We start from the raw sequence: 25,305 nt of genomic DNA, 5'->3' as shown, positions 1-25,305 counted from the left end.
GAGAAGCTGTTAATACCACTTCAGAGGCACCATCTCCTGAGAGTATAGAACCATAATGACACAGGACTTTGTTTCCAGACGTTCCCTGAGTCTTAGGGAAAGGACCTAATGGTGGAAATGAGTGAGACCAGCCACAAGGAAAGGCCTGAGAGGTTGAGGAAGCAGAGATAAATGACCTCAGATGCCAGTTGTACCCCTGTAATCATGTACTAAGGAAACAGTCTTCCAAAAAGAATAAATACGGAGTGACTGTTCGGAATCCCTGCAGAATGATACCTGTATGTATCTCTCTTCTTTTCTCATCAGCTGATGCACTTAAATTTTGAGCCTTGTTCTCAAATTGTGATGCCTATTTCATTAGCAACATAGGTAGCCAAGTTCTCCAACATTTTGTGGAATCTTTCAGTAAGAACATTCTCTTTCCCTCCTCTGTCACAAGTAATGCTAGGCACAACAACAAATGAGACGGCCGCCTTCTGCTTTCCTTTAGGTACTTCATTGTCCTTTGGGCTCAATCATTTTAAGAATGGGTTTATTTTATTTTTAATAAAAAATCATAGTAATAAATCATTTAAAATTATTTAAAAATTAAAAATATTTAAATTGTATAATTTTAGTTATTTGTTTTTATGTATTTTTTAATATTTATGCTGTTGCTTTCAGTGAAACTCTGTACAGCAAAATCTTGTAGTCTGACAGCTCCTTGCTCTCCTGGTGTTCCCTATCTCTGCAGGAGCTTTGTTGGTATAATTTAGCGACCATGAGCAATTACTGTCATCACTCGTACCATTCACTCAGTGTCTCGGAGTAGAGTTTAGCGTGCTTCTAGGTTTTCAAGCAGCTTAATTAACTCGAAGTATATCTTCTCTCTTGCCACCCCTCAAAAATGTCCATGGTTAAACAGCCAGTTTTGCTGAAATATGTTCCTGCCGAGGCATCCACCAGTGTGCTATTTCTTCTGGGTTTTGGAAAGTTTCTTATTCCCTAACTTCTTGTCTTTTCCAGGTACTGTATGCCATGTAAGAGCCCCTTCGTTATTTATCTGAATGCATATTTGTGTGTTCACTTCAGGGTCTATCTATCTGATCTCACAAGCCCAGGCTGCAGATAGCATTTCATAGATTGGAGAAGGCACGTTTGTGAAGCTAGTTATGATTTCCAGTTGCTTGGTCTACCCTCATTCCAATCTTTGTATGGATTTACAGCTAGGTGTTTTTTTAAAGGACTGTAAATATTGATGAGAATTCCTGTGAGATTGTTACTGTTTCTTACTACATGTGAAGAAGATGGATTTCAGCAGTGATTCCTCTGTACAGGGGGAAAACTACTAGCTTTGCCTCTACAAGGAAGGGGCATGACTAGGTTCAAATCCCCAGTCCTGTCTGTCTGTATAAACTTCTAACATGTTTGGGTTTCCTTCATGCATCACAGGTGGTGTTACAGTGCAGCTATGGCTACGTCGTAATTGATGGTGTGTTACTTGCTAATGTAATCATTCAGTCTGGTAATCTGACGGCACTTGATAGCTATTACCAATTTCTTTCTTAGATGTAGTGTGAGCCAGTTATTGTTTACTTTATAGTAAATGTATAGTTTATGATAAGAATTTAGACATTTCAAGATTTGTACGTCTTGCCTTTTTGCTATCAATCTGGAATCTGTTTTGAAAGACTCCATCGTCGTGCATCCTCATTTGATAGGGAAAACTAGGCTCTAGAATTTGTAGTTCATTCCTGCGTTTTCAGCTTGGGGGGGGTTGTCTGTTTTACATCTACTGCTGGATATAGTTCTGGAGTTTTAGTGCTTAGGGAAGGCTCTGTCTTGATTTGCATAATTGACAGTGCTGGAATCTTCATTAACGATTATGAATTTTGTTGAGGAATATAGAGAAATACTGTAAACAACAAATCATTGTGTTTAAATCTAGTTGCTCTGCAACAATTTTAAGGAGGCAGTGCAGCAATTTCATCACCTAGAAGCTGTTAGGGTATTAGCATACTCTTTCCGATGGACTTAACCTCAGTCTTAACATCTGCATCCTGCCGTTGTTTATTCTACCTTCATTCTCTAAAATGATGCCTTCACTCATGATCAATCACTGTGTTTTGCTACATGAGTCGATGCAGTTAGGTTTGGCCGTAGCTGTCAGCTTTCCTTCAGCTATAGCTATCGTCACCCAGTTCTCTGTGCAGTAAATTTGACCTTTAAAGCCCTCTGCTAACCGCAATTGTTGTTTCTTGTGTAGCTTTTTTTTTTTTTTTCTTTTGTGCTAGGCTGGGTTTTGTGCAGTATTGGAAAATCATGCTTTTTGTGCAATGGTAACTTGCTGAAATAAGAGCACTGTTGCACAGTCTTAGCATGATTCATTGAACTACTGGTCTCCTAACAGCCTAGACCTCTCTTTAAAGGCAAACTCTGCTCTGGCTCTGTATTTATGCAAACATCTTTGACTGCTTTACAGTTAGCACAGTCATTACTCACACAACTGCACTGAAGAAACCTTCACTATGAGATCAACTGACATTTTCCTTTCTAATCACCAGTTTACATTAAACTGATTCTTAACTGCTTTAATCTAGCAAAATTAATTATGACTTCAGCCTTTCTAATGAGATGCAGAACATTTTCCCTGCTGCAAAAATGAGCTTTTGCATGGGATAGTTGCAGCTGAAAATGATAGCCGTGTTTAGCTGCATTTTTAACTTTTGGGTTGGGTGTGGTTCCTTAAAAAAATAGTTATGAATAATGCCTGCTGGGAGCTTGCCATATTTCAATAGATTCCATATAAAACCTATTCTTTACTATTTTAAGACTCCCAAACTCTCTTCAATTAATCTGTTTCTAGGGATATTATTGCCCTTCAGCCCCCAGAAGCCAGAAAACACACATTTTATATAGCTGTTTGTCCTGTCACGAGTTACCTAGTTCAGGCAGTTCTAAGAATACCGAGTTAAGAGTCTGCAGGATTGGGAATGGTGGTGTTGCTGAGCTTATCGGTGAATTAACTAAGGAGACAGGAGATGGGAAGTCTTTCTTGAGACCTAATTTATAGTGTGGGTTTCATGCTCTGTGTACAAGATGGAGAGCAGTGTGAAAATCTGTTCACAAGTTTTGATTCCATAGTGGGGCACTGAGGCTGTGCTGGCACCCTGCAAACTTACTCATAGCTCACTTTCTCTGGTGCATTTGGAAGGGGTTTTGATCTGACATGGAACTGGCGTGCTCTTTGCTCAGGCATGAACAGCCGAGCCATAGGAACAGCTGGGTTTTTGCAAATCATGCAGTAGCAGTCAAGCCTCAGAGATTTCCCCGCCCTTCCCCAGGGAACTTCTTTGCATTCCTTTCTTTTATCCATTACTTCACACCTTCCTCTTTGAGATTGTACCTTTGCAACCATATCTTTCCAGATGTTCTCGTATAAAAAGGAATTCCTTATGGTACACTGCAGCTGATGAGAAGGATGCAGTGTATGCTCTGCCTAGAGACTGAGAATCTGCTTCTGTAGTACTACCTGATGTCCTCAAGCCAAGCCTGAATATGTATGCACATCTACAAAAACAGTGTATGGACATCCGTATGTGCTCCTTTCCTTTTCAGAAACCTGTTTCCCTAGTCTATGCTGGAGATGCAGCTGTAAATCTCTGTTACGTGGCAGAATGTATTTCAGAGAGGTAGAAGTTTGTTGGCTGAACCTAGGCTGTGGAGTGAACCCCCACAGAAATGATGAGCCATAGTATTTTTACTTTGCATGTTGCATGTAAGCATACAGTCAGGTTGCCCAACGTTAAAATTCCCAAACAAAACATCACTGCATATCCTAGGCAGAGGAAAGAACAATGAGTGCCCCGTGCTAATGGTGCATGTCACTCACTGCTTTCCTGGAAGGTGCTGAAAAGAACTTTTGTTTTTTAAAGATTCCGTTACAATGGGCAGTAATATAAACTGCAAGGATGTAAAGAGCGGATTAATGCTGTGTTGTGGCAGAGCATTTAAGAGGAGAGAGAACCAGCTGGGGAGAAATGGTTTTGGAAGCTTTGAGCCTGTGGAGGGTGTCAGAACTCAGCTATCTGAGGCTTTTACACAGTCCGTCTGTTGGCCCTGCCCTTGAGGTAGTGATGTCCGATCTGCTTACAGATCAGCTCCTTCACTCTTTCAGCTTTCAGCGTGGCACACAGCAGACAGACACCGGAGCTGCTTAGCTTTCAGCCCAGCGTACTGAGCACGTGGTGGCCTAGGAGCAGGTTTAGAAGTAGCTGATGTCCCCCTGCAGAAGTCAGGGCAGATGACCGGCAAAGGTAGCTGTGAAAGCATGCCCAGTTCTTATCTGCTGCTACGAGTCTCTTGTAGCCCTAAAACACATCCCTAAAACATAACCCTCCTTTAAAGGGAAGCTCTGGCTTCTGACTGATACCGTATAACTTGCCAGATGCTCCTGCTCTTGAAGTTCTTTGCCACAGTTGTACACTAGGAAATCTTTGTCTCCCCCTTGCATCTAGCTTAAGGGGAGGGCTATTTTTTGATACTGTCTGATTTAAAAGGAGAGAACAAGTCTCACATGCATATTTCAAGTTTTATCTTCCTTCTGGGGGAAAACTTTGAAAACGAACTTCTTTTCTTTATAGCTTCACTGTTGCTGTTTCTCTTGCCCTATAAATGTTCCACAGACTATTTGGAATTGTATTTTTTCTTATCTGTGCATATAGACTTAGTTTTTCTTCACTAAAGCCTTTTGGTTAATGAACAAACTTGTGTGGTCAAAAACAGTAAAATAAACCATGCAGGTGTGTCCATTTGATGCCAGTTACATTGTCTGAATTCCTCTTGATGTTTTTCATCTGCTAGTAATAGAAACAAATGTGACTGCTGCTCCTCAAGCTTCTTTTTTTGTGAAGCATGAAAGTTTCAGAAGCACTGTCTTAGAAGCAGGACTGCTAGTGAAGGATGGTTATGAAGCTCTTCCCTTCCTTCTACATGTTAAAATAAAAATGAGAAATTACTTCACAGTTTTGCTCAGGGATATTTTAGGTGGCAAGTTTGAATCCAAGAAAATCTATTTCATGCTTCTGTCAGACTTTAAATGTCTTAGCAAATTACAAAAATAAAAACTTGGAAACATAATCCACCTTTATACTTCATTTTACACAAAAACCCACAAAAGCAGACCATGCTTTTTCAGTGTTGAGATACTGGGCATTTGTAAACTCTGAGGGGGGCTGACTTGGTCTGTTGGGATTGTAAGCTAGATAAACCCTACAATTCCCTAAAAGGTCAAATTTTAACAAACCACTCCAGGTCTCAGAAGGTAAAATAAACTGTTTTTTGTATTTTTGTGTATTTTTTTTCTGGCTCTCCCCTGTCACTTCAGAATAATTGAATTTGTAAAAAAAATTATGATGTGGTAGGCATTATTACAGTTTTTGCAAAGTGAGTGAACCTCCACTTGTGCTGATGAGCTGTGGAAGGGGAGTTAAATGACAGGTGTTTCAGTTTCATCTATTGCACTTACAGAAATTCTTGCTTGTGTATAAAAAAGCTTTTTGATGCTAAGTGATCAGATACTGAGTAATAGATCTGAAATCTTTGCAGGAAAAAACAAATTTTCATATTTATATTAAAGAAGAATGTGAATACGGAAGAACACAATTTCAATATTTTTTTTTCTTCCTTTCAGAAAACCATAGCTAAAATTGCAACATGCTTGGAACTGAGAAGTGCAGCTTTACAGGTATAGCTCTCTTTCCCATGTGATTTCATTCTTTAGTGATAGGTAACTAATGCTGGTTTTAGACAGTTTTGTGTCTTCAGGCATAGCTAAAACTTCTGGAAACAGAATGAACAGCTCCTTGAACATTTGGACTTTCCAGGTTGTCTACACGATGCCCCAGGTGATAAAACCTTTTCTGTTGAGTTACTAAGTTGAATAGGCTTACTCAGAGAAGCAGATGTGCTACTAGCCAGATGAAGAAGCTTCATCATCAGGGTTGGTGGAGATGAGAATCATTGTGGTGAGCTCTTAGGCTTGGCAAAATACTGACATATCCTGTATACTGTAACTTCTGCTAGTGTTACAATACTGGAATTATGCCTTGAACAGTGTGGGCTCCTGTGGGAGCATCACTTTTGCAGTCTTAGAGGTGATACTGCTTCAGAACAACCTGATTGGGGAAGAGTTAAAATAAGTCCCTCTGTCCAAATGTTCCTGTGCATGGTAAGTATGAAAAATCAACCAGCTCATTTAAATCTTTTAATCTTGTATTAGAACTTGGAACATGGGATACATTTTTGTCAATAAATGAGAAGTAGCTAACTTTCTGCCTCACCTGTGAACCTAGCCTCAGTCAGGGAGGTTTTGTTTGGTTGTTTTGTTGTTGTTGTTTGTTTTGTTTTTTTAAGACAAAGCTTTGAAGTAACTTGGTATGCTTGAATAAAGGGAACACCTTGCATGCTTATTATGAGGTGTGATAGCTTTGTCTGAGGGGAAAGTGCATACCCAGATTTAACACTTTCTTTGTAATGTCCTAGTCCACCCAGTCGCAGGATGAATTTAAGCTTGAGGATCTGAAGAAGTTGGAACCAAGTAAGTAGTATCTTTGTATTTTAAGTGAGTGACATTCACCATTACAGTGGAAAACGTGACAGCAGAATGAATACTGATTGACCACAATGTGGTTTGACAGTAATGTTGTTTTTAGATAGTTCTTCCAAATATCTGTTACCACATAGACAGCACTTGATGTGTATTAAGGAATTTAATGTGGGTAACTTCAAAGTATAGCAGTCCTAATGTTTCAGATAATGTATTAGTCTTTTTGTCTCAATCAGGTAATTCTTTGGGTACTGCTGACTTCACACAGAATCGTAATTTAGGCTATCTGTTGTGCATTATGTAATCAGCTGGAAAGTTTACCTGCACATAACTTACTTGAACTGAATTTCAACACTCTGTGGTCTTCCTACTTGCAGTATTGAATGTAGTTTTCTTCCGAAAATATTTAACTCGTGCTCATGGTAGTCAATCACCTGCCACTTAACCACAGCGATGTTACGAGACTAATAAAATTAGGAGCCAAAGTGAGGATGAGAGTCAGTCTTTGAAGGGTTTTGTGTTGTGACTGTTTATTCCAATCTGATCCTGGGTCAATTTTTGGTATGTTAATCCAGAAGTAACTTTTTCATGTAGGAAATATCTGTTTATCTGCTAAGTTTTCCTTCCAGTAACACTGGTTGCTTTATTTGCGAAGTATCCTTATGATCAGAACTTCCACATCTAAGCAGTATCATCCTGGATGCTGACATTTGTTGTTCTTGGGGAACAGGAGACGTGGAAGAGTTTCTTCCATGATGGAGAAAAATGGGTTTATTTTGCTCGTTTCACAACGGTATCATTTAGGGAGATGTTGGGGATAAAAATGATTTGCAGTGTTGCCACTTCATGAATAAGCAGTTTCTCTGTTCCCATTCTCTAAGTAACTAACACAGCATCCTACAGAGAAGGTTTTGAAGAAGCAGGACATTGAACTGAGAGGTTCCTAATGTCTGTACAAAAATATTGAGTCCAGATGCTTTTGAACTGTTTCCTGAAAAAGGAAAGTGGAGGTACACTACAGGACTGCTAGGTTTGTGAAGACCATAAACTCAGGAAAGTTTTAGCACTGTGTTAAAAGTATGAGTTTTTTCTCATGCTGTATATTGCATGTTTTGCCTGTGCATCCTCTGATTTGGGATTATTTCATAGGTACACATTCTGTTTACAAAGTATTTTAATCGTTGAAGTAATTTAATGACTGTATATCTTAGACTCCATTAGGTAAATGGCCTTTGAGTGACTAAATGATGGAAGAAGACTCACATTTACAAATCCAAGGAAGTGAATATTGAAGGGTAAAGCTTCCCTCGAAATGCCTCCTTTTCTTAAAGGCCAGTATTTCAGTTACAGTGCAACAGTCCCCTTCCTCAGAGAATTGATTTTTAGCTGTCAAAAAACTGTTCACCAGTGTGAAGCACATTCAGCCCACGCTTCATGCAACAAGCGACTGTATTAAAACTGAAGAAGAGTGTGTGGCCATCAGTCTTCAAAGACACTGAGTTATTTTCCTTGGAGGAGAATGGGTGCTTCTGCAACAACAGTTCACCATTGATACCCTTGATGTTGCTCTGACTTGGATTGTTCTCTCTCTCTGAATTGTGCCTTTGTTTTATGGTTTTTAAGTGTATCTTGAATAGGGTAAATCTTAATCAGGCCAACACTAATCATTTCAAAAAATACACTGTGAAGTGTTTCAATTTGTCTGTTGTCATTTTTTTCTTACATTCCAGAAGAAAAAGCTTTTTAAAAAAAAAAATAAAAAAAAAAAGGACTGGCAACGCAAATAAGCAATTCCTTTGTTAGGTCAAGACATTTTGTTAGGATGGAATGAAAACAGCTATTCACACAATTTCAGTTGTTTTAATTACTTTCGTGCGTGAAGTGGTCAAAATGGCTGAGAAATTTGGTTTGGGTGTTGTTCTAACAACCAGGGCCCTTAGATTTAATTTTTTTTTTCTGTGTTGTCAGGTTCTAACTTTTCATAATCGTTAAGCTTGCATTTCGCACTGAAGCTGTTGGCTGGTTTTGTTTGTTCATAGGATTTGTCACTGAATCTCTCCTGCTAGGATAATGCTCCAGGAGGGTCCATACACAGAGATAGTTCTTTTGAGTTTATGTTGTGTGAAGTCATTGCCCACACGCTGGATCTTGCAGATCTTTTTCTTGTTAAAGCTTATGCCAGTGTTATAACATACTTTAGAATTAGAGTTAGGCTGTGTGCCAGTATTGGCATCTGTGTGTAAATGAGATGAAGTGGATCCAGAAATGCTCTAGCTGAAAACCGTGTATTTTGGTGGGTCAGTTTGGTGACCTCCTTGGGCATGAGAGTAACACTGGCAAGAAGGTGTATTTGGGAAGGCACAGAACAGTCTTTAAAAAAGATTTCTGTTGTAAAAGCAATATAAATACAAGACACATTGCTGGGGTTCTGCCCTTTAGTTACACAAACCACGAGCTTTCTGTGAATCGTTTTCTCAGCAGCAGCATTACAGAGGGGAAGTCCTCTTTACTCCAGAGGAGATGCACACTTAAAAATAAGTAAATAAATAAATAAAAGTAGCTCTTAAGCGTGGGTGTCTTATGCAGTGTTGCAAGGGAGATTCCTCCTCGTTATAACCTAATATGTTTTCTGTTATCTGATTATTTTGATTTAAATCAACTGAAACTCTAGCTTGTGAGAGGCGTAAAGAGGATTTTCCTTTTCCTCGAAGGGTGGTTGTTGCATTGCTTTCGTATTTCATCAGACTGAGAGCTGCTGATCCGGTTCTTATCCTGGTGATGTGTTTAAAGGGGTGTGTTTAGTAAATCCCAGTATTGTGACTTTGCAAAATTGCTTGCTATTGGTGATTAGACAGAGTTGAATGCATTCTAAAATCTTGATCCACAATGCTCTGCTGTAAAAAGGCAAGAGATTTTGGGTGGTATTTCCAGAAGTGTTTCTGATCTAAACACTCAGCATCATTTTTGTTAATACTGTCCCCAGGCATTTGGGAAGCACTGAACTGTCAGAAGCAGGTTTGATACCAACACGTGTGTAGATGCAGCTCTGCGGTAGAAGTGTGTATGCCTGACTGTGCATGTAGAACGTGTCAGGACTTCAGGTGCTGTAAAGCTGTTCACCTTTTTCTCATGGTGCTCATATTGGTGGAGCATTTTGTGCCCTCTAGTGATAACTGAGATTATTTATGAGAAGGGTTTTTTAGGGGATGTTCATTCATGTAGGAGAAACCGGTTACTGGAAGAGGGAAGAACCTAGTGCATACCAAACTTTGGAAGAGGGGAGGAGAAGTACTGCAATTTCTGTCACTTCTGTATAACGTGCCTCTGATCTGTAGGAGGTATTACTTCACTGAAATTTTTCTTTTTGGGGCAGTTTCGCTTTCTGTCTTGGTATGATAGAGCTTTCCAAGAGCAGGGGAATTCAGAGGGAGATAAAATCCCTTCTTTTCCTGAACCTGAGCTGTGCTGGGAGGCTGTTGTCTGCTGTTAATCAGCCACTTTCCTGTTGGGAAGTGGCTGCGATTCTTTGCCACCACGTTGAGATCTGCATTACTGATCCCTCAGGGCAGAAGCCTTGGGAGAAGGAGACGCTTGGTGTCAGCTTTGTCTGTCACATATCCAACAGCAGACAACTTAAAGCTCTCTCTGTATTTATGTATTGGGTCCCCCTGGAATCAGATAGCATCCACCTTCTCAGGTCATGGTACAGACATCAGAAAAAAAAATGATGAGCAAGGACTGGGAAGGTTTTTTGTTTGTTTCTTTATAGTTTACTGAGGGGTTCTCTATTCACTGTAGTGTGTGGATGTCTGGTAGCTAACGATGGAGCCCACACGGAGTGATGTGACTATGAAGAAGGACAGAGAAGCTCTCCTGCTATACCGGCTGAGTTATAACGCGCAGAGACAGAAAGGGCCTAGCAGGGGTTCTTTAAACGTAGCTGGTGTTTAAGTACGTCTGGGATTTCGTGTTATGTTAGCGCCGCTTTAACACGATTTTGTTCTCATCCAGAAGTTCCAAGGGGAGATTTCAAAAATGTGCTTTGAGAGGGCTTACTGCAAAGTGAGACCAGTGAGAGGACTTGTTTTTAATACCTCCTCTCTCCCCTGCCCAGTCCAGGATCCTCATTCTCTGATAGGGGACTGCCTCTCCCTGCAAGCGTTCTTCTCTTTTTAGGCCTTTTAGCCATCGTGAAATGCTTATTTCATTTATATGCTTTCGGAAATAGAACTTTTACTAGCTAATGCTTTCGGAAATAAAAGCTAAAGTTGTGATTATTAAAACTTGAGTAAGGTTCTAATACAAATGGCAAAGCTGTGGCATTACAGTGAATGTTGGAGGCTATAGCCAGTGTTTCTGGATCTTAATGCTCAGATATTGCTCTGTGTCTCTTTTGAACTTTGCAAATCTACCCTCCACATGCAGGAGGAAGTAGGAAATTTCAACTAAGTTATGTGCTACCAGCATTCTTGGACTCCCACAGTGGCTCTCTGAACATGCAGGGTAGGTGCATATATGCTTAAGCCTGTCAGTTCTGGAGACTTCAGACTGTTTGGAGCTGATTCCAGTAACATCACCCTTGCTTCAATAGCTACCAAAGATTGCTACCATTACCTCAGGGGCCTGTAGCTTTTCCTCATTGTGCTTTTAGTTCTTGCTACGTTTATCTTCCCTGCCTGTATAAATGTGGTGATTAAGTACTGCAGTCACAGTTAACCAGTATGAAAGTTGTAGTGGTATGACTCATCAGGTCTGCATTGATGTTTAAAGTATGAGATTTTTTTTTTTGCCATGATCTGATTCTTTTAAAATTGTATTTATTTTGTGAAGTTGCTATGAGAATGGACATAGTTGTGCAAAGTGGTAGAATTAATGCTTATTTAGGAAAATAAATTCTTACGTTTTTTTTTTCTCTGCAGTCTTAAAGAATATCCTCACTTACAATAAGGAGTTCCCCTTTGATGTTCAGCCTGTCCCACTCAGGTAAGAGAGAACTGTGTCACTGCATGTTACGCATAGGTATCTGAACAGGCATGGTCTGGGAACTGCTGTACGTGAGACACGTGAGAACTTCGAGAGCCACCTACTTGCTGCATTGCTTTGGGTAAACTGGTTAAAAAAACTTCTGAATTCTGGTTTTCTAGGTACCACTAAAACTAAAGCCCTTGCTTTTGGTATAATCAGTATTTGGCTACATCTCTCTGGAATTGACAATATTTTCTCTTGTTTTTAGACTTTGTGCTTTCTATGTAGCAGTAAGCTTTCTACAGCAGTCAGCTAAGCTTTCTACAGTAGTAGCTAATGAGAAAAGTGAAATGACATTAATGTGCTCCTGTTCTATACTCAAGTTGCTGATGTACAAGTTGAAAGTGAGATGATGAGTGACCTTTGGTCTCGTTCTTCTTTTTCATATTTCACAGGAAGATTTTAGCACCAGGAGAAGAGGAACACTTGGAGTTTGAGGAGGATGATGAGGAAGGAGGAGCTGGAGCAGGGTCTCCAGACTCGTTTCCTGCTAGAGTTCCAGGTAGGGGCACCAGCCTTGCCATACCAACCTATACGGCACGCATAAGTTCTGTCTCTTTCTCCACCTGTGATTTTAAAAGTTTGGATGAGGAGCAACGGGCTGTATTGGAAACTCTAGTGCTGTATTGGAAAACCACAAAAGTAACCTGTGGACTTTTTTCCTCAGCAAACTATCTCCTATTCCAAATAGTTGTACCCATAACCTGTGAGGTGGTACCAGCTACCTCAAATAATTAGTGCATTCCATGCACTTTCTTAACCATATTATGTGAAGTGTTCCAAACACATTCAGATAGAAACTGTGGCAATGTTTGTTCCTTCAAGGAGCATCACATCCTGCTAGAGATGTGGGGAGTTGTTGCTGGTTAGTTTTCTGTTGTGTCATCTGGTGAGACAATAGCTTGGACTACAGTCAAGCTCGGTGAGGAGAAAGAAGAGTAGCTTTGGCTTGCTGACTTAAGTTCTTGCCCACACGACGGCATTTTATAAATGGATATACCTACTGATTCTGGAGAAGGTCGTCTTGTAGCCTCAACTTTTGACAATTTAATAGGTAAAGAAGTAGAAAGTTCCAACAGAAGGGTTTTTTTTTGGTGTGTGTGTGGTTTTTGTTTGTTTGTTTTGTTCCTGATGTAGTTTATTTGCAGTAAAAACAAGTTTCTAGTTTCAGAGCAGCCTGGCAACCTTCTTATTTCAAGAAGGAGGTAACAAATAGGGAACCTATAACTGGAATTATGGTTGAAAGAGATAGGATGTTTCATTACTTATGCAACAGTAATTGCATAAGTAATAACTACTTATTAGTTATGAAGAAGATACGTGTCTCTGTCCTTAGATTTGAGACTTTGCATGCTACTGAATGTGGTCTCTGCAGCCTGTATTGGTGTAGGAATGTATACTCTACAGTTGTTTATGCTAAGCTTACAAACAGGCTATGATATATTGTAATATTTTGATGCTGGTATTCTACTGTCTTGATCTTTGATATCCACTGTGATGAATCCATTTATGAAGATGCATTCTTTCTGTCCTAAGTAAAAAATCTATTGGAAAATTCATTTAAGGCTTCCTCTTGAGTACCTGTGTGTGTGTGTGTATGTCAAACTCTAAAGTCTTTTTGATTATGTTAATTTGCATAATTCCATTTTTTTTTCCTGTGTGGTATTAAGTATTATTTTTTTTCTTTGACAACTCCAGGTAGCTAGATAGACGTCAAGTTTAAGGAAAAGGGAGATGCATACTTCAGGTTTTGCTTTTTCTGTACTTTTCATCACACTGGTTATTTAAGTTGTAAGCTGGGGAAAAAGTGAGAGACATCTTGAGTAGCTCGTGATATGCTTGTGAATCAATCAGGTTGTGACTATTACCATAGTTACCTCTGTGCACCCTATTGGCACTGTATGCATATAGTGGACGTAGAGACTGTGTGTGTGCTTAAGAAAGGATCTAAGCTGACTAGGCAGGTTTTGTCTACAGTTAAATTATTCTCAAAGAAGTAGGGTAACTAAATCAGAAAGAAGGGAGGTTTGAAGTATATATTTTCTTACAGAATTATTCCTTGGTAAAACCATGCTTTTAAGAGGAGTTGCTCGCACCTCTTCTTACAGACGTTTTACATTGTCATCTACTTCATGAACTGTCTGACTTCTCTGAACCTTTTTGCATTAAGGTAAACCTCCCTATAGCTATGATAATCTGAACCCCTAGGGTGTTTCTGTACGAGCTGAAAACAGATCTAGTTTCCCTGTTGAATGTAAATTTGTGTGGCGTTTCTTACCTTATTGGATGTTAGTTGGTTGCTCTTTCTGTGGGTGACGAGGTTTAAGCGAAAGCAATTTGCAGCCATCTGAGGTGAGCCTTGTAAATGGACTTTCCATATTGATTTGAGAGAAGTGTTGCACTCCTTGCTTCAATATGCCTTTAATCCATAGTGCATAACTGTATTGTCTAACTGACCATTGTCTTGTCTTCTACATGCATGGCTTCATCGTTATCACATTGCACCATTCATCTAACCCAGGAGCCAATGAAGGTATGATGACATTTTAGTACGTACTGTTATTTCCCTGATCATGGTCATGTAGCTGTAATGTTTGTCATTCAGCTGTTACTTTCAAAGCTCAAAATACAGCCTTCGGTAACACAGTACTAGGCGTCTATGTGTTGGTCTTCATCTCCTTTCAGTAGCAGGAAAAGGGAAACTCTTATTTGGTGACAGATGTTACAGTGCTCTCTAGAAGTCTTAATGTGCTAATAAAGATGTGCTGACTTGTAGAGTAGCCAAAGGCAGGAGTAGCTAGATTTTCTTTGGTGGAATACACATCTGATGAGAAATCTTACATTTAAAAAAAAACAGACAAGGACACATGTAGTTACACTTCTGTGCTGTGTGAAGATGAATTGACCAGGGTCTTGCTGTCTCTAGCAGCTGAGGTTTCCCACCTGCCTTTCTCCTGGTTATATACTACTTTATTCCAGTGCTGTGCTGGCAACAGATTCTTCTGTAGTCCATTTCTGTTTGTGAACCCAGCAGGAGACCCGTCACCTTTTCCCCTTTCTCTGAACCGGGGGCTGGTTCTGGAGAGACTGGACACCTCTGTCTTGGTGGCGGTGAGCTATTAGGTTGGCTCACCTTTATACATCTGAAACGCAGTTGTAGGAGGACACGAACAATACACTTGTAGATGCTCTCTTCCCTCTCTGGCAATGACTTCCCGCAGTTGTGTTGGAAATGGCTGATACTTTTCTCATAAAAAGCCTCAGTATTAGCCTGCTGAAGACTTACGGGCTCAAGCTATGGCAGAAGACTGGCACTGTGATGCCCAGCCACAGCGAAGTTATACCTGAGATAGGTTACTGCCAGGTAATGTCCCCTATGTGAAGTGACTGCAGAGGCCTCAGCAGAAGACCTGCTTGGGTGATTGTGGCTCATGTGGGACAGGTTACGGTCAGCCGCTTTAGCCCATCGCTGGTTTAGATGTTACTCCAGCTGAAGCAGCAAGGAGAACACGTTCCTTAAAGACCGTCTGTCGCAATGTGCCCTTATCTACTGGTAGTGGGCTTGACTTTTTGTTCATTGCAATTCTGGAATTTCATACATTCTGGAAAGCATTTTTCAAGAACAGAATTTTTCTCAAACCAGAATTTTTATAGTAAGTACCAGAGTCTGATACATCTCATAGGTGATTTTTGTGTGTCAAGTATCCCGTCACTTAGCATATTTCAGAGATGGATAGGAAAACTGGAAGTTACAGTTCTTGGCTCTTGGCAGGGCATGCTGCTTTCAGGAGACAACTGAAAGGTGGTAGACCAAAGTTTTGTGCTGAGGAGAAGGCCCTTATCTACCTTCCATTAGATTGTAATAAAAACTCTGGCTTTTAACGTCTGTTCAAGTGATATAGCAAGATGAACTATACCGTGTATGCTTCTTGGCAGAAATGGATGCTATCGAATAAATTCACTTTTTAAGATATCTTATACTATGGTCAGAAGCCCGTCCCACTACTTTAGAAGAGCAGGTCAAATTCTGCCATGATGTGTTATAAAGCGTCCGCAGATGTGGTACCTTGGAGGTCATGGCTCTGCTAGTAGCCAAGGCGGGGAGTTACAGATATGTAGTGTCTCACAGACGGGAATTCAGACCTTGACGGTGGTCCTGAAAGAGGGACTGAGTGCATGAGTGCTCATAAAATCTTGCTGAGGCTCTAGTGCTAGAACTGGGTACACTGCCCCCTCTTTTAAAGCTAGTCCCTCTAATATGATAAAAACTCCTCAGTTCTCCAGCTCTTCAAGCCTTGATTGGGGATAAAAAGGATCAAAGAAACCCATATTGGACTTGCCAAAGGAAACTATTACTTTGTTTAGATCTCAAGCCTTGTGAATAACTTTTTTTTTTTTTTTTAATTAGAAGACCAAAACTTTAATTTAAACTTGCTCGTGAGTCTGAGCATTTTTTGGCTTGGTGCTTATTCATCTAACACCAGAGACAGGCCTGAGGCCTGTCAGTTTTCTTTAAAATCAGCATGAAGAAGCCTACCCCATTACTGATTACAGAATCTCTCTTTTTTTTTTTTTTTCAGCTTTTAGTAAGTTTGGGTAATTTTGTTTTCTTGTCATTTTCATTGTCTTCCTCAACTTTACAAGGATTCACCTACATTGTCCACAGTGTGTGACCACAAAGATTACCTGATCCTAAATTTTCTTGATGAAGAGCTAGGAACTGCTTCCTTAAAGCAGAAGGAAACTTGAGGGATTCAAACACTATTTTTTTACTCTTCCGTTTAAGTACAGATCAATACAATTTAGATAATTAAGAATGTCTCTTTTGATTCCCTTGCACCCAGTGGGATTTGCAACAATGCCATTTTCTTCCTTGTTCTCCCAGACTAAATGTTCAGCATGAAGCCAAGTCATGTTCAGTGGGGTGGGTACTCTTGATTATGTGTCTGAACTTCCTGCAGCTGCAGATTGAATCCAGCTTCCCAAATTTAATCCTGAAAAACTATATAAATTGGATTCCATGCATGAGTTACTCTGCATGAGAGCAAGAAAGAACACTTTAAACAAAGCTTTTCTCTGTTCTTAGGACATTTTTTAAATTTTTGTTTTGTTTTGTTTTACAAATTCATTTAACCTGAGGCAGTCCTGTTTTTTTTGTTTGCTTGCTTGTTTGCTTTTTTGGTGTGGACTTAGAAATCCACCACTTAATGTGCAGACACACATTGTGTGCTGGCGGGATAAGAAACCTTGGGTTTGGAACTCCCATTGGAAAACAGCCTCTTCCCTGAGAGGTGATGGGATGAGCAAGGCCTCTGCTGTAAAATGACTCAAAGGATTAATGATGTGCTTTACTCTTTTCAGGTACTTTATTACCCAGATTGCCATCTGAACCCGGGATGACATTACTCACCATCAACATAGAGAAAATTGGTCTGAAAGATGCTGGGCAGTGCATTGATCCTTACATCACAGTCAGTGTAAAGGGTAATGATTTCTGTTCCTGGCTCCTCGTTTCTAGTTTGGAGAAAGTATTTTCTGAAAGTAGTGTTTTTTATTTATTCAACCTGCAGGGAAAAGCATTTGTTTGGACTTGCATTTATTGTTATGGTCTTAAGGCTTCTGCTTTTTTGAGGGTGGAAGAATCCTGTATTTGGGAGATACTGGGAGGTGAATCACTGCAGAAGAAGTGCCTTCCCCAAGCTGGGGGACGAGTATTAGTGACTTGGCAGATTGTACTTCTCTATGTCACTTTCTTTAGCTGACTCTTAAGTACAGATCTGTTTGGACTGCTTGTACTCCTCAGCAGATATTGGTCTCTGGGCTTCCTGGAGACAGCAAACCACAGCCCACTGGCTCCATTCTTGCCCTATCATTAGGCCAACTTTTTAGTAAAACAAAGATCTCCTTACCAAAAGGAATGGGTATGAAGTTGAGAAGCAAAGCTTTAAAGTGCCAGCCTTGGCACTGAAATATTTCAGCACATGTGTTGGGCTAACTGTCCCCTCTTCACAAGTCTCTGTGAGTCTGGAAGAACCTGTGTTGCTATCAGCTGCGGATACGCGAGGTGAGGTTTTCTCACTCTTTCAGATAACAACATGGTTGATGGCTTTTGCTTGAGGCTCAGATTTTTGGTATTCAGTCTTTCTGGCAGGAGCATCTGTCTCGTCCCCGTTTGTTAGAAGGAAGCCACTGTAGTCAGAATTGCTTACCTTTACACCATCCTGCTTGACTTGTGCTCATCTTTACAATCTTTTGAGACGTATGATTTTTCTTTATCAGATAAAAACTTGCAGCTGAGCTCTGTTCCATCGGTGACAGCCTCTATTCAGTTGTGACAGTGACCTTCTATATATCCTCTTTAGACGTGCTGTTAGTCCCAAGTGTAGGGATGCGATGCCTGTGTTATCAGGCTGCTTCAGCTGCTGGACAAGTTCTTTGTCACAAGTGGGGGTCACGGTGTTGAATGCCACTTGAATCCCAGAGATGTTCTCAAATGTTACCTGCCAACATACATACACAGGGAGCCTTATCTAATCCTGCTTCCTATGATGATTTTTCAGCAGTGAAGCTGGAACATGACTCTCGCCTTCCTCAGCCGATACAACTGCATTTTGTGTTTTCAGTCTTAGAAATACGCAGTATTTGTGTTTATGGTGCTGCCTTAAGTTTGCAGCATTATTTTTAGCTTATGTAACTATTTTTCAGGCTCCGTTTCTCTAGTCACTTTTGGATCTCTCTTTGCCTCCAGTATGCCAGAAAGCTGAGGGACGGGTGACTTCAGTGGTGAGGCTAGCTGGATGGATGTGGGTTTAATCAAACTTAATTCTTTCATGCTGAGTTTTTCTTGGCCAACAGGGAAATACCAGCGCTAACAGGGTTCAAACGTTGGATCCTGGAACTTATCAGAATTTGTAAAGCAAACATTCGTTGTTCCTTTCCACTGAAGTGTTTGTCAGTCTTAACTTACTGCATATTGTTAAAATTGTTGCTTGCCTTCAGAGCTAGCTTTCATTTCCTTTCTGGAGCTGAGGGAGTCTGTATTTCCAAGCTTGCTTTCCCAACAAGTCATTCTGTTAACGTGTGGCACTCTATTAGCAAACTCTGGTAAACGGCGGCTGCCAAGTAATGATGTAGGAAAGTAGGGTCAGAAGGGGTGTGTGTGTGTAGGGGGTGTATCACCTATTCTAGTAATGGTGACTTTAAACTTTATTTTTTCAAGATTTTTGTTGAGTAAAATTGACTCAAAAAAGTCGTTTTGTCCATATTATAAGGAGTCTCAGGGTGATTAGTTGTTGGTTTTCCTTGGTGTTTTTGTTGTATGTGGGGTTTTTTTTGTGTGTGTTTTTTGTTTTGTTTTGTTTTTGATTAGGCTGCTCTCCTGCAGATCAGCAGAGAGAGATGTTCCTGCTGCCACATTGGTGATCCCTTTCCATTCCCAGAACGAAGTGTGTTCAGCAGTGCTTCAGGTCCCCATCCTCAGCAGAAAGAGTATTGCCTGTGGTGGCTTGCGCCTGAGCAGCGCAACTGGTGCTGACAGCTGGAGTCCAACCTGTGGCCCCCTGTGCCTCTGACTGTAAAAAAACAGGAGAGAGAATGCATGTTGACCCAAAGAATTGTGGTGCATGGAGTTAAATCCAGTTAATCTTGACCCAAAGATTTGTTTGTGGTGAACGGAGTTAAATCCAGTTGGAGGCTGGTCACTAGTGGTGTCCCCCAGGGCTCAGTTCTGGGGCCAGTTCTCGTTAATATCTTTATCAATGATCTGGATGAGGCGATAGCGTGCACCCTCAGTAAGTTTGCAGATGACACCAAGTTCTGTGGGAGTGTTGATCTGCTTGAGGGTAGGAGGGCTCTGCAGAGGGATTTGGATGGGCTGGACCGATGGGCTGAGGACAATGGGATGAGGTTCAACATGGCCAAGTGCCGGGTCCTGCACCTGGGGCACAACAACCCCAAGCAGCGCTACAGGCCTGGGGAAGAGCGGCTGGAAAGCTGCCTGGCAGAAAGGGCTCTGGGGTTACTGGTTGATAGGCAGCTGAATATGAGCCAGCAGTGTGCCCAGGTGGCCAACAAGGCCAGCAGCATCCCGGCTTGCGTCAGGAATAGTGTGGCCAGCAGGGCTAGGGAAGTGATTGTCCCCCTGTACTCGGCTCTGGTGAGGCCGCACCTCGAGTGCTGTGTTCAGTTTTGGGCCCCTCGCTACAAAAAGGGCAATGAAGATGGTGTAGGGTCTAAAGAACAAGTCTTACGAGGAACAGCTGAGGGAACTGGGGTTATTTAGCCTGGAGAAAAGGAAGTTGTAGCAGGGTTGGGGTCGGTCTCTTCTCCCAAGCAACAAGTGATAGGACAAGAGGAAATGGCCTCAAGTTGTGCCAGAGGAGGTTTAGTTTTGGTATTAGGAAAAATTTCTTCACTGAAAGGGTTGTGAAGCATTGGAACAGGCTGCCCAGGGAAGTAGTTGAGTCACCACCTCTGGAGGTATTCAAAGGACATGTAGAAGTGTTTCTTAGGGACATAGTCTAGTGCTAGGTTAACCGTTGGACTTGATGATCCTAGAGGTCTTTTCCAACCTAAATGATTCTATGATTTTCTTGCATCGGGGCAACAAAGCAGGGGGGCCTGCAGTGACTGCAGCTTGTATAAGCAGTGCCAGCTTTGACCTGCATAGAGGGGAGCCTTCGGTGCCATGTAACTCTGCTGGTTCCGCTGGCAGTTCTGAAGCCCTGCAGGAGTCCTGCTTGCAGAAGGAACGGCATCGTTTGCTGGCAGTAGACAGAAACGTCCCCTTAAAATAAAAATGGGAATCACTCCAAATTTTCATCTTAAACAGTCAGAACTTTACCTGCTTTCATGTTGCTGTAAAAGATAAAACTCGCTGACTGTGAAGGGGTATGATTACCCCTCTTCACTCCCTCCTCCCGCCTTTTTTTTAAGTTTAGGGAAAAATCCAGGTGGACATTAACTTTTTGTGAAAGTATTAGGATTGATTCATAAAAGTCTTGAAGCAGAACCTTAAAGTCTGAGAAGCTTCTCCCATTCTCGTGCTATTTCTTTCCTGCAGATTTGAATGGGATAGATCTGACTCCTGTGCAAGATACTCCTGTGGCTTTGAGGAAAGAGGACACGTATGTCCATTTTAATGTGGACATCGAGATTCAGAAACATGTTGAAAAACTAACAAAAGGTATGTGGTATGAAGTACCAGAAGTGGGGCCCAGGAACTTTGGAAGTGTGGATAGTAGGTTGCTCCTCATCTAATAAAAAGGCCATGCCTGAGCTGCTGCAGGGCTCAAGATCCAGACAAGGATAAAAATAGACATTTGCATCCTATCTTTTCCAAATTGGTCATTGTGATGACTTGCAGACAAGGGAGGAATGAACGAAAACAAAAATGCAGCAGTCTGCTCTGCCGCACAGGCATTGAGTTTCTTTGTGACGCTTTTAGTTACCTGGATATGAATAATAGAGTGAAGAGTACAAGCTCTTCTGAGTGTGATGAGCATTGTAAGAACATGGTGTATCTTTTAAATACATTGCTAAAGTGTTGGAAATAATTTCATCCAATATATGTAGAGCATCTTAAATTGCAGATAAATATTAGCATAACTGTTGATCATAATTGCTAACTTTACTATTAAACAATTTTCCATTTTAGGTGCAGCTATTTTCTTTGAATTCAAACACTACAAGCCTAAGAAAAGGTTTACTAGCACCAAGTGCTTTGCTTTCATGGAGATGGATGAAATTAAACCTGGGGCAATTGTTATAGAACTGTAAGTGACTTGCAATTATTAGATGCCGATGACAGAGGAAGCGAACTATACTTCAGTTAGGATGTGTAGCTGGTTGTATTGTGGAAGGTTTAATGAACTCATTGGATTAAGTTACATAAGGAATATTCTATTTTTAATAAAGAAGAGAAGATAAAACAGTTTTAGACAAAATAGACCTTTCTCAAAAAAAAAAAAAGACTATATCCAAATAAAATGCTGGTGTTTGTAACTGAATTTTATATGAATTTAACAAATTCTATAGGGGAGATTTTCATTTTGATGTCTGCTTGAATGTCAGATCAGCTGTACTTAAAAAAAAATAATAATTTTGAACTCCCATGATCTTCTGATACAGGACTTCTGTGCAGGAAATATGAAATGAGACATGGGATACATTTTTATGAACACTTCAAAGCAGTGTTAGGTGGTGGTTTTTTTTTTTTCACTCTAGGTAAAGAAATAGATTAGCCAGTTATAGTGCAGTGGTTATGATGTGCATCCTAACCTTGCTGTGTGGGTGAAGGTCTGTCAAGTGAGGGTTTTCAGTTGTTTTTGTTTTCTCTTTCCAGGAAAGAGTGAACCTTGCAGGTGAGGACAGTTGTAGGAAGAGTGCTTAACTTAATCTTTGCTAGCTGGAGTCCTTGTTTGAGTTTCTTCCTGTAAATCCATTTATTGTTGTTCCAGTAAATCTTATCTGATGTATTTAAAGATTATTGTAATAGGATCAGGACAGGACAAGCTTTCTCGTATGCTTTCATCTTCTTCATAGCCATTAGCACTCGCATTAATTTACTTTCTTGTGCTTACAGGTACAAAAAACCCACTGACTTTAAAAGGAAGAAATTACAACTGTTGACCAAGAAACCACTTTACCTTCACCTCCATCAAACGTTGCACAAGGAATGACCCTATTTGTGAGACTTCTGTGAACTGAACCACAAGTCATGGTAGCTGTGTGTTGTAGCCTTAGGCTTCAAGTGGCAGGAAAACGACTGTGTCCATGCCAGTAGGTCAAACGGGACCATCACATACTGCACAGCACTACTTCAGGGTCAGAGGCAAGCCTACCATCCAAGTGCAAGTTTTTTTTCAGTACCTTCCAGATACAGGTTTTTCTGAGAGCCCTGAAATATTTTGACTGCTTTTCCTAATTTTGCTGTTCATCACTTTTTATCGTAACCATTATTATCCTTTTGCCTCAAACTCCACCGAAGGTTGGAGACTGCCCCTTTGCCAAACCTGTAGCAATAAAGATGTGGCAGGCCTACTAACCTGTTTACACTCGCTGTGCTATTGTAGTTCCTCTCATCTGCATTTCAGAGTCCTCTGTAGGGGGCTGGGTGGCAGAAGTTGGAGGGGAGGGACGAGGTGGGGTGGGAAGGAGCTTGAGCTACTGCAAGTGATTATAAGGTGAAGGAGGAGGATGTGGGGTCAAGTGGCCACGAAAGAGCTCCTCAGTCAGCTTTAGTCAGGCCAGGAGGAGGACGACTGCAGATGAGAAAACTGAACTATGATTTTAACAGCTGAATCTTAGTTCTTAGCCGTGCCTGGTCCACTCTTACTGAGTTTTTGATACAATATGTATAGGTCAGTCCTTTAAATCACTCCCTAACAGAACTAATTTTTGTGTATCTCCTCACAGAATGATTTGCAAAGATGGGTGGGGAAAGGAGAGAGGCTTCCTTCAGGGCTTCATCCTCACAGTGGTGGGTATTTCACCATTTCAGTGATAGGACAGGCCCCTCAGTGTTCAACAGGATCAATTTTCCAGAGCTTTTGATACAGTAGATCTGGCTAGCAGGTTGGCCCACCTTTTACAAGAAACTGCTGTTCTTCTGGAAACTGATTGTATGCAGTTTTCTGCATATTTCGTGCGAGTCTGGAAACTTACTCCAAAAATGACCTTTTTATGTAAGTAGATAGGATTATCATTTTCTGTATTTTTGATTCAGTGTATAATAAGCTGCAGGACATGGGCTTATTATGACACACTTGCATTCACCTTTTGACCTAATAAAGGGACAGAAGTAGAACCCAGTCAAATCTTTCATATATTTAATACAATACTGTAAGGTTTGATGTATTTCTTGCATATCTAACTAGTGCCTAAATACTCTGCTATGCTAACAAGAGACCCAGCACCCAAACTAGTGTCAAATATTAAGTTTATTTTAAAGTCTGGATGCAGATCTATCACTAGTCTCTTTTTTTCTGTCATGTAGCCCCCCAGATGTTGCAGTGTGCTTTAAATGGAAAGGATGTTATTTTTGTCATGAGAGTTGTCTGCCTGTAGACAGGCATTCAACACTTTGCTTTACCGTACTGATGAGGACAAAAAGCTGTTTTGAACAGCTTTGTTTTTGTTTTGTCCTCACCTTTCAATCTTTTTTTTGTTGTTTTGTCCTAGCCTTCGCACCTTCCCTCTGTTCTGGCGTAACTAGGGATAAACCTTCCTTGCTGAGTAACTAATATGCTAATATGACAAAAGCCAGCAATGCTTCTTCCAAATTCTACCAATAATTGGAGTTTTTTTTTTTAAAAAAAAAAAAAGCAATTGAATGTTCCTGTTTACAGGTCGTTGCAGTGCATACTCCAGTGGTATGACATGTTGACAGTATCAGAATATCAAGTCCTGACACGATATCCCTATGAGTTACAGAAATACCTCTGAAGGAAGCATTTTGAATACCATACACAAAGAGGATCCCTAAATTCTTAAAAAAAAAAAAAAAAAGTTAATCCTTCAAACTCTGCTAAAGGATAGAGCAAAGCGTTAAACTTCTACAGCTGCAAATAAATCTAAGCTAGAGCAATAGCTGTGTTGCCAACAGCCCTTGGCTAGCTCAGGTCTCTTTCTGACCTAGGAATCTGTAGCACAAGCTTCTGTGCAGCTTGTAGAAGCTGTCTTGCTCAGCAAGTGACAGTTGTGTGGCTCTGCCCCTGCTCTGCCATCCTACCATTGCTTCTGGGAATCAGTCAGTGCCTGGTGACAGCACTGAAGTAAGTTACGTGTTCTGCCTGTGACTAACAGCACGCTCACTGCCCTCCTGTTGCTCCCAGATGATTCCTTCCAGCTTTAAGTTAATCCCAGCTAGAGTGGGGAGGGGAAGAGACGTTCAGCATCACAAAGCTTGGTGTTGGGGAAGGGAAGATTCTGAACTTGGAGGACCTGACTTTCAAATACAACTATTCATCCATGTATATGTAATTAGCCACCGTTCAAATTGAACATTTTCACTTAAATTACAAACCTGTTGTTCCAGCTGCTTGACTCTTCCCCAGCTTGTAGATGTCTGTATTATCTCCAGTTATATGAAATGTCAACTTTGAAGTATTTTTGTTAAATACACAAGTAGAGCTTTGTATTTAACTAATTGTGAATTAATGTCTGTCGAGTGTGAAATACCATTTTTATGCTTCTATCCTTTACATTTTTTTCTGTGAACTGTCTTTCATTGAGAGGACTACTACTTCCCCCTCCACAAGCACTTGTATTATTTTATGCTTTAGTAATGTTCTATCTTGTCCTTCATCTAACTCTGAAGTTTAATACTTGTACTGTAAGACTGTAACACCTACGTGGCAAGTTTAATGGCTGCTTGTACTCTGGCAGTAAAGCTGTAATAGCCTTCATTAGATTTTTATTCCTAGTTTTCTCTTCCCCTTTTTTTTTTAGCCTCCCTAAGTACTTCCGTACAAACCTAAGGTTTTTTGGTTTTTTAATATAAATGAATAATCTTATGAAGTGCAGACTTAGTATTGAAGAACAATTTAGCTTCCTTGCCACTAAGATGCAAACTCACCTCTCAAACCTTGCTTAATGCTCCCAAGCCAATCTTGAATGCAGAAAGTGGTTATTCAATTTCTTAGCTTCTAGAGTGCTGGAACCCCAACCTGTATTTCTGTACTAACCACATGACC

At 40.6% G+C, this 25,305-nt stretch overlaps 1 protein-coding gene across 9 annotated transcripts in view; it reads left to right on the top strand.

The window, feature by feature from the left end:
• AIDA (axin interactor, dorsalization associated) overlaps positions 1-25,017 on the top strand; it is a 29,803-nt gene extending 4,786 nt beyond the window's left edge. For 2 of the 9 annotated variants that reach the window (XM_066993682.1, XM_048057753.2), the window contains exons 3-13: positions 5,672-5,725; positions 5,806-5,885; positions 6,523-6,577; positions 11,012-11,089; positions 11,506-11,569; positions 12,007-12,113; positions 14,133-14,144; positions 16,973-17,095; positions 20,673-20,795; positions 21,267-21,384; positions 22,194-25,017. In XM_066993682.1, the coding sequence (XP_066849783.1) occupies positions 5,695-5,725; positions 5,806-5,885; positions 6,523-6,577; positions 11,012-11,089; positions 11,506-11,569; positions 12,007-12,113; positions 14,133-14,144; positions 16,973-17,095; positions 20,673-20,795; positions 21,267-21,384; positions 22,194-22,290 (888 nt within the window). In that variant the 5' untranslated portion in view covers positions 5,672-5,694 and the 3' untranslated portion in view covers positions 22,291-25,017. The remainder of the gene's footprint in view (positions 1-5,671; positions 5,726-5,805; positions 5,886-6,522; positions 6,578-11,011; positions 11,090-11,505; positions 11,570-12,006; positions 12,114-14,132; positions 14,145-16,972; positions 17,096-20,672; positions 20,796-21,266; positions 21,385-22,193) is intronic. The other 7 variants (XM_066993678.1, XM_066993684.1, XM_066993680.1 and 4 more) reach the window with 7 other exon arrangements.
• Positions 25,018-25,305: the final 288 nt, after the last annotated feature.

This window comes from Anser cygnoides, chromosome 3, assembly GCF_040182565.1.
Source record: "Anser cygnoides isolate HZ-2024a breed goose chromosome 3, Taihu_goose_T2T_genome, whole genome shotgun sequence".
In the NCBI taxonomy this organism is placed as follows: Eukaryota; Metazoa; Chordata; class Aves; order Anseriformes; family Anatidae; genus Anser; species Anser cygnoides.
Note: the sequence above shows the minus strand (reverse complement) of the source record. Positions and strands in the feature narration are given on the sequence as shown.